General features: G+C 30.2%; 2 protein-coding genes across 3 annotated transcripts in view; one reads left to right on the forward strand and one right to left on the reverse strand.

Moving 5' to 3' along the window:
* Vmat (Vesicular monoamine transporter) overlaps nucleotides 1-231 on the forward strand; it is a 38,594-nt gene extending 38,363 nt beyond the window's left edge. Inside the window, exon 9 of the mRNA XM_070107879.1 lies at nucleotides 7-231. Coding sequence (XP_069963980.1) covers nucleotides 7-75 — 69 coding nt within the window. The 3' untranslated portion in view covers nucleotides 76-231. The remainder of the gene's footprint in view (nucleotides 1-6) is intronic.
* Nucleotides 232-1,633: 1,402 nt separating this feature from the next.
* Nucleotides 1,634-6,636, reverse strand: LOC106626921 (serine-rich adhesin for platelets). Of its 2 annotated transcripts, XM_014246820.3 has the most exons (3): nucleotides 6,561-6,636; nucleotides 4,517-4,786; nucleotides 1,634-4,358 (listed from the first exon to the last, which is right to left on the reverse strand). In XM_014246820.3, exons 2-3 carry the CDS (start codon nucleotides 4,542-4,544, stop codon nucleotides 2,170-2,172), a joined length of 2,217 nt encoding a protein of 738 aa, XP_014102295.2. In that variant the 5' UTR covers nucleotides 4,545-4,786; nucleotides 6,561-6,636; the 3' UTR covers nucleotides 1,634-2,169. The 2 variants fall into 2 exon arrangements, with proteins under 2 accessions (XP_014102295.2, XP_069964199.1); XM_070108098.1 differs by lacking the exon at nucleotides 6,561-6,636 and having other exon boundaries at nucleotides 4,517-4,994.
* Between the last annotated feature and the right edge of the window lie 5,956 nt (nucleotides 6,637-12,592).

The raw sequence follows: 12,592 nt of genomic DNA on the forward strand, positions 1-12,592 counted from the left end.
CCACAGTCATTGATTACTGGCGAAAGCTCGGCCGTACGTTACGTCACGTACCAAAATTATGACGACGATGAGTAAGTATCGGTAAGGTATGCAAAAGTTTGACACAATGACTTGAAATTTAAAAAATCGAAACACGCAAGTTTAACGGAAATCTGAATTAACCAACTGCGAACATTTTTAATACAACCAAAAATATCAGAAAAATCATATGAAAAATTATTGCTTCCTAAAAAACAAAACAAAAAAAATGTGCAACTAAGTTCAACTATTATTAAAATATTAAAAGTTAATATGCATACATAAATACATAATTATTCCCAGTACATATGACTATGACAAACGGATCGCAACCCACCTACATACACATAACTACAGTTATTTAATCAAGTAAAATTTCAAAACAAGATTCATATATATATGTACATATATATACATATGTACATACTCCTTTACAAACATATATGTATTTGGAAAAATGTTATAATTGCCACAAGGAAGCAATAATTGCAAACGTTAATTTTTTATTTAAATTATTTTGGTTAAAAAAAAAAACATGTTTATGCCACTAATGCGCTTTTTGCATATGTATATATAAATATGTATGTAAAGCAACTGGTTGACAATGCACCACAAAAATAAACAAAAAAAATACAAAATGAGGTTATGTAAAAGAAATTAAAGCTATTAACACAAATATACATTATTATAACCATTTGTTGCTTAAGTGATGGGATTTACATTTAAATTAATGAAATTTGAAAAATAAACATGAATTAATTGTTAAAAATTTATGAAAAAAAACAAAAGCTGAATTTTAGTAAAAAAAAAATTAATTGCTGATTTATGCTAATTATTAAAAAAAAAACATTAAAAAAATATAATTAAAAAAATTAATTACAATTAAAATAAATTAATAAACATGAAATATATATATATATATTTTTTTTTTAATTTATTAAGCTATGAACATAAATTAATAATCATAAAAAATATTAATTTTTTCGTTAAATCCTCATAACAAAAAACATAATAATAATTAAACTCACGTCATACATATGTTTTAATTTAATTATAAGATTTTCGTTTTACTATGTAATTCAAAAAAAGTTTATATAAAAGATTAATAATAAGTTTTTTTTATCAATTTTTTTTTTTTAATTCGAGTAAACTTAGTTGTTGTTATTTACAAATAAAATATATAAAAAATAATAATTTTTTTAAATTTGCAGTTATTTAGTAAATAAAATTAAAAATTTAATCATTGTAAAACTTATTAAATAATTATTGATTGAAAATTCAGTAATTTTATTGAAATTCGTTGGCATTATTTTTATTTTATATGTATTCATATGTATTCAATTAATTAGCCTTTTATATTTTTTTCTTTTACTTTTTTTTTGTATTTTTCGCCACCGTGCAAAACAAAATACTATTTACTTACTCCCAGTAGAGAAGGTCTGCCCTGTTCAATCACCCGGATTGTTGTGGTTTAATCGTGAATTTCATTAAGAAAAGTCAGAACAGCAAATAGCTAAAAAGGCGTCTCAGAAGCTTACTTTTTATCAGCAAAATTTCTAATTTTACGCTAACCGAAACTCGCAGGAGAAACGAACGATAGTCGAACACTTGTGTGTTACCATCAAAAATTTTGTTTTATTAATTATGTTCATGTTTAGCTCGAAGCCTTTTTGTTTTCATAGTTTCAACTTAAAGGTTATTGTAAAATAAATATAAAAATATATAATGTTGTCATTGTATACTTATAAATTCGTTTACAAAGATGCTTGGCGTGTAGGATTTTGTTTAAATTGAATTAAAAATCCCAAGTGTAGGCTCATAGTATTTGAATTTCGATTTAATTTAGAATTTTTGTTACTTTTTAAATTTGTAAACAAAAACAGGAACATTTTAATGCATAACGGTTATTGAATTTTGTTGTTGATACGCCGATAAGTTTTCGACACGCGTAAGACGGCTATGGAGCAAAGAGTGGCTAGGAATTGTGTCGGCAATTGAACGCCTCAAATTCGCAACATCTTTCTGCACTTCCCCCAGGAAGTCAAGCGTCACAGATTTGAAAAGTTCAAACGCCGTGCCCATAACAACAACTCACTCACTTGACGTACTTGCGGTCGGAGCTGGTACGGTTTGGTAAAGATGTGAACGTGATCAAACACGTAACAATTTCAATTTGTCTGCAAAGACATTGATATTCACATTGAGCGGCGTTGTGACATGACTCTGACTGTCGCTCGACGGTTGTGTCGCCTGTCGTATGCTGGATCGGCTGCGATGCATAATCAGCGTGGGCGAACGTCTAAGTTCCAATTGTGAGCTCGATTGCGAGCGTAAAGTGCTTTTGCTCACTTTTGTACCACGTAGCGAGTGATGTGATTGACGATGTTGCACGCTGTCGGCATTGAAATTTGACGAAACGGTGCCAGCCGACTTCTTATATTGTTGTGATTTCTCCAACAACTTGCTCGTCTCATTGCTGATCGTTGTGCTGCCGGGTTTGCTATGACCCATGGAAGTGCGTTGTAGCGAAAACGGCTTGTATGCGGCAACAACCGCTTGACGACGCATTTTGCGCACATCATTGAGTGTTGCATCATACGAGGGTCTTGAAGGCTTCAGCACTGGTGACTGCTGTATAAGCAATGGTTTCGCATCGTCTTCGCCGTGTGAAAATCCATGGCGTAGTGTGGTATCTAAACACCAGGGTACCATGCTCGGCATACGTTCTTTCGAGACACTTCTCGGCACGCGTTGAATTACTTCGGTGCTATTCGAATTGCGTAGTACAGTGTTGGAACTGGTAAAACCCAGTGCGCGTGCGGTTGATGATGACAGCGGTATGCGGGAATGTGAGGAGCTACGTGGCTTGTGCTTGCGCTGTTCGCGTTCATCCGTTGAGTTCACTGCAAACTTAGACAGACGTTTATCGATTACAAATGATGAGGATGAAGTATTACGCATTGTTGCTTTGGGTTGATGTGCAGCTGCTTTCGGCTTTATATCGAGATTATGATTCATTTCGGAATTGCGTTTAATTTCCACCAACTTTGCGATGGCGATATCATTACGTTGCATACAACCGGTACCGTTGTAAATATTATTTAACGTACTGACGACTGGTGCATGTTCTGTTTTCGTATTCGTTTTACTGGGTGTCAGTTTGTCGGACTCAATTTTGATTACGACATTATCGCCCAATTGTGTAGAATCCAAACCTTTTATATTGATATTTATCTGACAGCCAGAACAAGCGCCCTCCGTCTTCTCCACCGTTGCAGTTACCCGATTCGGGGAAGCTGAGTGTACAACCTGTATGGGCTGCCGAACATATTTTGATGGTGACGTTCCTGCGCTTGACAATTCGCGAAAGCCAGCGGTCTTCGCATTGCCTTGGCTGGCGTCAAGGGTGCTGCTGTTAGCTTGCGCAAACCCGTTCCCGCTACCCATGGATTCAACACGTGGCCGCCGGCCGCGTTCAAGTGACGTGCGGCTGTTGCAACGCCCCCGACCAAGGTAGTTTGGCTGGTTGGCCGACTCGTTAATGTGGGCTGTGGCGAGCGCACGCAAATATTCTCGGTTCCCAGTAGAGCGCGCATTCGCTTTACGAGCGTATTTGTTGTGACCGGACATGTGCGATGAGGTGCTAATATTGTCACGCCCATAACGCAGTCCGGCAGCTGTGCCGATGCTGCTTGAATCTGTGGCACTACAAAATGTTTGGTAATGTCGAGCGCCGCCGCCGCCATGGCTGTCGATGTTGCCGCCGCGCAAACGGTCATATCCGACACGCAATTGACTCGTCCGTCCAGCGGCATTTGCTGTTGTTGTGGCCGCTGCTGCTGCAGCTGTTCTAGCGGCCGACGCAATGCCTGTTTGACTGGCGCTTGTGCCGACACGGCCATAGACTGTTGCATTGGCGATGGGGTGCAATTGTTGATACATATGGGTTTGTTGCAATGTCGTCGACTCTCGCTTATTTGCTGTCGCAGCGAGTTGACCTGCTGTTGTTGGATTTTGCGGTTGGTGATCCAAAAGGAATTTTCGTCGACGAAATTCGCGAAATTTGTTTGTTGGAGGATTCTCTTTGTCATGGACAGAAGGAGTGAAGTCATAATTGTAGAAGAATGTCTCAAACCGTTTGTTCGACGTTGATGGCGATGAATGTACACGATTATTGTACAAATTCGGTAGTGGATATGAGGGACGCTCGGCGTAACGGAAATTGTACGATTGGATTTTAAAGGGATCACGTTCGAAGGGATCTGAATTTTGGCGTCGGTTGTGTTGAGCTTTAATTTGATGTGTTGGATTTGGATATTGATGAAAATCGCCCAAAGTAACTGTGCAATTGCATTAATTATTGTTGTTTACAAGTTGTAGCGCATTATTTGTTGTTTGTTGTAGAGCCAAAAATTTAGCACGCGTAATATTAGAACAAAAGTTTTGATTAGCAATTATGAGAAAAACGAAATGAATTCAAATGAATTTGTTTTCTTACATATGTTCCTGCGACGATTATAATTCATTGCTAATTTAAAGGACGAGTTTTTTTGAAAAATTTTGTGGATTTTTTCCTTTTGCTTGGGAAACTATCAAAATAGCAAAGAAAATGTACGAGTAATTTTTCAAAACAAACTTGGGAAAGTGCTCGTTGAATTTAGTTAAAAGTTTTTTCACTAGCAACATTATTGCTGCAGCTATTTGGTTGGCTGCTGCTTGCGGCTGTTGCGGCTCTTGCTGCTGCTTTTGCTGCTGTTGTGCAATCGTTCTAAATTTATAAAATCAAATCAATCTAACGTTATTTACAGCCAAAATGCTTTTTCACAAATCATTAGAGTTTCATGTATATAAATGCGCCGAGATAGACATTTGGATTCTATTTTAGATGTGTGAGTGTATCGTATTCGTAAACTCATTTTCCTTATACGCTTTCAATTTTATGTGACTTTTCGAAATCACACGATTAAATCGCAAAACAAATTTGAGTGAAATGTCAAGTGGCACTGAAGCAAAGACGCGCGTTTGCGTAAGTTCCGTTAAGAACGTTTTACGTTCACTGTTACAAGATCTAAGCATTACTAACTGACAAAATGTAAGTAAAGAAATAGTTAAACGGAACTTTTTGCATCGGAAAACCTTCTTTAATTGAATCAATTCAAGCTATGCATGCTAGTTAATATTAAAATAATTGTTGTAGCAATATAGAAAATAAAAATATATAAAAATTAAAAATAAAAAATTTAAAATTATATTAAAATTAAATCTTAAAAAATTAGCAGATTTAAAAGCTTTGAACAAAGTTTACTAAATGTCGAATAATATAATTTAAATTAAAAAAAAGCGTTTTAAATATGTTTTTTTTTTGCTTAAGCGTTACTAGGCAAAAAGCAAATATTTATGTAGTTGATAATATGACGAGTTTGTTAAGCTTTAACCTTAAACTCAAAACAAACAAAAAATTGCAAAATTTTTCGACAAAAATCGGTGAAACTATAAATGGAAATAAGAAAATATGCCTGTTTCAATTCGGAAGTCGGTCAAAATGTTACACTAGAAGCCTTAGACACTATTTTGCCTTAATAACAAATACCAAATTATTGATAAATCAACAAAAATCAAATCATGGCAACACTGTGAATTTGCATCAAAATTATAAATTAATTTGTTTTCAAAAGTAATTCCAACAATTTTAAGCTAATTAAAAAAAACGGAGCGTTGAAAATTTCAAAATTTCATAAATTTAATAATTTTATATTAAAATTTTATTCTAAACAATTGGCATACCTACAGAGCATTGCTGAAAAAAAAAATTTTGACAAAACTAAATTTTTTTTGCGTTTTGCAGAGAATGTAATTCGCTTAAAAACCAAAAAGAAAGAAACAAAAAACCAAAAAGTGTTGCAAAAAGCGCGAAAATTCACTAAAACATTTTGAAAGCTACGAATTTTAAAAAATTAAAAGCTATACAAGAATGAAAAAATGGTAGAGGCAGGTATATCTACAAAACAGTTAAAACAAAACTGTTTTCCCAAAGCTTAAATGTCCATAAAGCTTAAAAGCTCGAATGGCTAAAGAATTATTAAAACTTAAAAGCTTGGGCTTCGTATACTAACTTCTGCTAGCTACTCAATTAAAACTTTTCTGCAAGATTTCGGCAGTTGAATCTATGAATCTCTAGCCATATTTTTATGTCTCTAAGCTCAGAAATTTACTCAATACTGTTCAACAGTTAAAAGCTCAGTGTTTAGCTAAGTAGAAGTGGTAGTGGTACTTAGGGAAAAACTAAAACCACCAATTCTGTTATATTTGAAGTTATTCGTATTTTACAAATCGCTATTATTGTGAAACGCAAAAGCTCACATGTGCTTTGTTGTAATTTAGAGAAAGTAAAGTTTTTGTTAGAGGCTAACGCAGTTTTAAAAGTTTTAACAGCCTTTTGGGTACGAAAAATCTCAGCAATTAGCGCAAGTAGTGTCTAATAAAGCTTACTTGTTCCAAAAATTGTTTTCGAGAGCACTTTTCGTTGGTTTTACTTAAATTACCTTTGACGCCAAATGTTTTTTGAAAATGTCAAACGCTGCAATACGCTTTTCCACCAATAATTTTGAAACAAAATATATCTACTAATTCATAAATCTTGGAAAAAAAGGAGACGTTTTTGATTTGCAAGGATATCAAAATGAATTTAATTTTCATGGCAAACTTAGTGTTTTGAAATCAAAAATATATAAAAACAATATACTATTCAAATAAGCAATTCATGAAACAGCAAAAAAACAACTTTCTAACAACATTCGCTTTAATGGAAATATGCCAGATATGCAATGAATTGACCCAGGGTTGCAAATTTAGCATATTTCCAAAATTAAGTAGCCTCTAAATCGTGCTGCAAAAGTTTAAAAGTACAACTTTTTAAAAGCAAAATGTGTACAACAGTCAACGCTGATGCATTAGCCCTAGTTTTGACGTACAGTTTAATTGCTGATTTGACATTTCTGTCCCCAAATTTGACACATTTTTTGACAGCTTCGCAAACTCGTCATTGTAATGTAAAATTAATAAATCAAACGTTTCATTTATGTAGTATATCACTGTATGTATTAACGCACTATTATATAATATATGATATAGCAAATATATTTGTAAAAATTAGCGAACAGCACACAAGTTATCTGACACAAAAAAGGGAATTCGTAGTATATAAAAAGTATGATAAAGTAGCAAACAATATTTAACGCAAGAAAATTAAATGTTTAATGTATTTATAACTATTCAAATGCAAAATATATTAAGTATGCATATTTAAAATAAGTATTAGAATAGTAGTAGAAAGTGTTATGAGCTTTAGAAGTCTTAGAAAAATCTTACATATAAATACTCTCCATCTACATACAAGTTATAAATTACGCATTTATTTTTACCTACTTGTAACATATGCAGTATGTGCGCACAAATTGTAATATTTGTTTGTTCCAGAGTTGGACTGTAAGAACTCAGTTCAAATTTTAGAAATATTTATGAAAAAGTTGAAATGCTAGTGCTTACACTGACCGAAAATATGACAAGTCGGCATCGAAAAATTCTGAGAAATGAATTAATTCATGAATCTTTACTAACAAAAACACATTGGTTTTTCTTTCTAAATTGAACTGAGTTCCTACAAATCACTGAAAAAAAATCTAAAAAATATATATTTTTATTGTTTTTTGTCATTTCAACGGCGATTGGCCAAAAATTTGTGTGTATCGCGAAAGGCTTGAATGGCTGCAAGTCTTTCTACGCGTTGTTCTACAATTAAGAATGTAAAACCGGAATTTATTAAATGAGCTGCAGTAATTATAAAAAAATTGCAAGTGAAAATTAATATATTTTATTTCATTTTTATATTATCTTTTATATTTTTAAAATATTACACAATATTAAAACAAACATTGTGTATTACTTTTTAAAACAAAAACAAAAAATTTAAAATAAAAATCTGTTTGTCGATAAATTAAAAAAAAAAATTCAATAAAAACTCACCATGAAAAATGTAGATCAGCGTGTTGACTTTGCTGGTTTGGCGCTAGAATTTATAGTTTAGTTATAGTTACTTATATGTCTTATATAATATGTACTATATATAGCAAAGAGGGCAAATTTTAAACGTAACTCATCACAGTTTTGAGAGACATTTTTTAAAAAACTTTAAAAGAAGTAAGCACTATCACTAATTTCAAGTTAGAACGTGCACTAACATGCAAAATTGTTGTGTTCTTAGTTATTAAATACATTTACTGTAAATGTAACGATTTAAATCATGAAAGGTCTACACAAACGTTTTTTTTTTTTCGTCTGTGTGGCAGCATTTTTCCACAAAAATTAATTTTAAATTTTTTACGGTTAAATATAACTCAACACTAATTTAAGTTGGGTACCTTCTGGGTGAAAAAACTATAATTAGATGAGTTACTAATTATTTTGCTGACTAATTTACAATTATTAGTCAGTTTTAGACAGTTCAAAAGAAATGTTGAATAAAAAGGTTTCTTTACAAACATTTTAATTTAAAAAAAATTTTAATATTTAAAAACATTTTTATTAAATCATTCAAAAACCAAATTTTTGTTCACTAAAGTATATTTTTTAATAAAAAAAAAATGTAGAAATTTAAATAAATATTGTTTTTAATTATATTATTTATTTTGTAATATACATATATATTATTTTAACTTATTTACAATTTTTAAAATGTTTCAAAATTAAACAAGAAAATTTTTAATATTTAAAGATTTAAATATTTAAAAATATTTTTATAAAATCAATTCATTCAGAAAAAAATTTTGTTATCAAAAATATACTTTATAATAAAAAAAGCAATTAGAATTTTTAAAAATATTTATATTTTTGCAAAATAATTTTATTAATTCAAATTTAACTTTTGATTGAAAATTTTTTTGTAACTGTTATGCTTTGCTCACATATTTACAGTTTTTTTATAATTATTACGGCGCACCAACAAAGAAAAGTATATTTACTTGAAACCGTTAAACAATTTTTGTGCACATTTTGAACTAAAACTATTTAAATATTAAAATATGTTGGATATTTGTAGATAAGGCAAAAGTTTAAGTTGTTCTTTGCAAACTAAAATCGTATTAAATGCAATAAATAAAGATAGTAAAAACGTTTACCGTTATCAATATGTGTGTGCGCTTAAACGCCGGTAAAATATTTGCAAAATATTATGATAAATATTTCATTAACCGACTATAACCGAATAAAAGTATATAGGTATAACTGTTTCTATGCATACTGCAAAGTAATATTAGAGTATTTTGACAAAAAAAAAAAATAGTTTTAAAGAAAAAAATTTTGCACTGTATAAATTAGGCACGTTGTGCAAACACGGCGTCAGCGTTGGAAAGTTAAAAAGCAAACATTATGTAGTCAATCACAAGCATACACGCAGTTATACGAATTTGAGAAAAATTGCACTGTACATAAAGCATAACTGAAATGCTTGGCGATTGAATATGTAGTAAATAGTTAGATGTGTGTGAAGTGTTTTTTATTTTATCAATAGATTATTGTTCTTTTGAGATTTTCATGCGCGTATATTGAACGCGAAAAATATAAAACAAAAAACGTAAAATAATTACAGCAAACACAGAGAAAAACGCACGAATCATGCTTGTTGCAGCAAACTGCTATGAACCGCACTATAAATTTTCAAGCAACTAAGAATTGCCAGATGCAATCAATTTATTGATTATACAAAACGGAAATGTAACAGTTGTTAGCAGTGACAAAAATTTAAATTTGAAAAAGCACAAAACGAAAAATTACACCCTAAAATATGCAAAGTAATAGTTTACACAGTAAATACGAGTATTCAATAAAATAATAATGTTATAAACAATAATATTTCCGATTCATATAAATTTATAGTTGCAAAACTTTAAATCAAAAGCTTTGTACAGGGTAACACATACAATTTCAAATATATATAAAGCATATGAGAAGTACAGGTACATGCAAGTCTAGTAAAGAAAAAATAATAATATAAATATATGTATTTCAAGTTATATGGTATTCGAGAAATATTTAAAAATATAGGCAAAGGCAAGCTTACACTTATTGTAAAAAAAATAAACTAAAATTGTGAAAATTAATATATTTAACTTAGGATTTATCACATCTTATATGCAGAAGTTCGTGTTTTTGAAAGTAATACATATAACGGTTTAATGTACCGTTTACGCATACTTTTTGTGTGAGTTAGACAATATATTGGCAAAAATACTAGTTGCAACTGTAAATTTCGACATTTTTATGTAGACAGACATAACCTATAAAAATAAATGTATTTGTTGGCAAAGCGAGGAAAATGAGGCACGACAAAGAGAAAGTTAATTAAGAAAAGCTTAAAATACTACAAAATTTAAGTGCAAGTGGCAAGAATGTGTAGATGAAACACCATATTACAAAAAAAAAACAATTTTTTAAAAATTATATAGAAATTAATAAAAATAAATATGCCTAAAAAATAATATAAAATATAAATTGCATGTTTTTGTGTCATTGTGTCTAAAAATATACATTTTCTAAATAACCACCCACAGTAATATATATTCTTTAAATAAAAAACAATAAATTACTACTATCTACTGTTACCAAAATATCAATTGATGTCACTAAATTTACAGCTACAAAAATACTATATATTTATTGTCTAAAATTTAAATTGAATGTTACTAAGCGCAACTAATAAAAAGCTGGTATGGGGTCAAACACTGTATAAAATTTAAAATTCAACATAACCTAACTTAAATTAATGCTTTGACAAGTAGATATACATATAGTACAGATGAACATAAATTATGCACATTTGTGCAAAAATATATACTTAAATATTAATATATACGCAAACAAATAAATAAAAAGTGGCAGCACAGATTTTGTGCTTGATTAACGATAGCGTTCAGACGTAAAAGGATTAGAAGACGAAAAATATTTAAAAGTATTTACACAACATGTTGATACATATGTATAAAAATTATAAAAACTACAAGAGTATTTACGAGTATTAGAAAGGCATAAATTGCTGAACAAAAACAAAAAATATAACTACTAATATTTATTGAAAGCTCTTTGTGACCTAAAATTCATATTTTATAAAAGAAAAATAAATTTTGGAAAAATTAAACTAAATACAGGAAAAACTTATATTACATAATTTGCAGAGTTGCATTTTTCGCTAGCAAATACTATATTAAAAATAAATAAATTATAAAAATATAAAATGCTTATTAGACAAGTTTTCATAAAGTTTAGCGTTGAGCATAAGAGTCAAAAGTTAGAAAAAATACTTGCTAAAATTAAAATAATTACAATAAGTAACCAAATTGCAGTTTTCAAATTAGTATGGTAATAAAAAATTTAAACAAATAAACATTTAAATAAATATCTGTATATTACATATGAAAAGTTACTTTGTAAAAGTTAAAATAAAAAATTTATATACAAGTACATGTATTATAATAACGCTTGCATTCATGTGGCAAAAAGCGGTGCGAAAAAACAACATGCATGCATATTATATTTATTTATTACTATGAGAGAAACCAGTTTGTCGTATTTGTAGAGTATATCAAGTAAAATAAATTAAATACATAACCACATTTGACAACAAATGTTATACATACATACTATACACAAAAATTTAATAAAAAACAAAATTATAAAAAATATAACAATACAAAATATTATTAAAACAATAATAAAACTAAAATGCAACATTTATCCTACATAAATGTACAATAAATATAAATAGTGGTACTTGTCTTGTATAAGTGATGAAAAACAAAAACTATTTATAGTTACATAAATACGTATTTAAGGACATGCAGTATTAAAAACAATGTGGTATATGTTACATATATTATTATGATTATGATTGAAATTTATAACAATACGAAGAACTTGCAGATACAGATAAATTCAAGTTGTTGGTGAATAAACGAGCTACACCCACTCAAAAGCATACTTCTTTTTATTTAATGTGACATAATTAATTATGTAACAAGTACAGCGGTAAGTAACATATGTCTACGGTTGGTAATTATTACACTGTACAACAGTAAGTGGCGATTATTTAAAGTTGATTAAGCGGCATTTCTTACAACCTAAATGGGTATAAAAAGATTTTTAACTTTAGTTTGTGCATTCAGTTTATATGGCAGCCATATGCTATAGTAGTGCGATCTCAACAATATCTCCAAAGGTTGTAGGGCTGCCTAATGCAATCAACTATGTCAAATTTCGTGAAGATATCTTGTCAAATAATAATTTTCCATACAAGAACTCTATTTTGATCGAACTGTTTATGTGGCAGCTATATGCAATAGTGGTCTGATATCGGCGATTCCGACAAATTAGCTGCGCTGCTTGCGGAGTAAAGAGAGTGTATAAAAATGCGGAACGATATCTCAAAAACTGAGGAGCTAGCTCGCGTATGTGCACACAGACCTCTACATTTCTACAAACAACTTTGGAATTAACCAAATAACTAGCATATAATTAAACATGCCTT

The sequence above is a fragment of the Bactrocera oleae genome, chromosome 4 (assembly GCF_042242935.1).
Source record: "Bactrocera oleae isolate idBacOlea1 chromosome 4, idBacOlea1, whole genome shotgun sequence".
NCBI lineage: Eukaryota > Metazoa > Arthropoda > Insecta > Diptera > Tephritidae > Bactrocera > Bactrocera oleae.

What these genes read in the sequence shown, in the direction of transcription:
- LOC106626921 (XM_014246820.3), bottom strand. Translation starts at nt 4,544, where the DNA reads ATGAATTATAATCGTCGCAGGAACATAT. An exon ending in TAATCGTCGCAGGAACATAT is followed by an intron (nt 4,359 to 4,516) that starts GTAAGAAAACAA and finishes GCAATTGCACAG; the next exon opens with TTACTTTGGGCGATTTTCAT.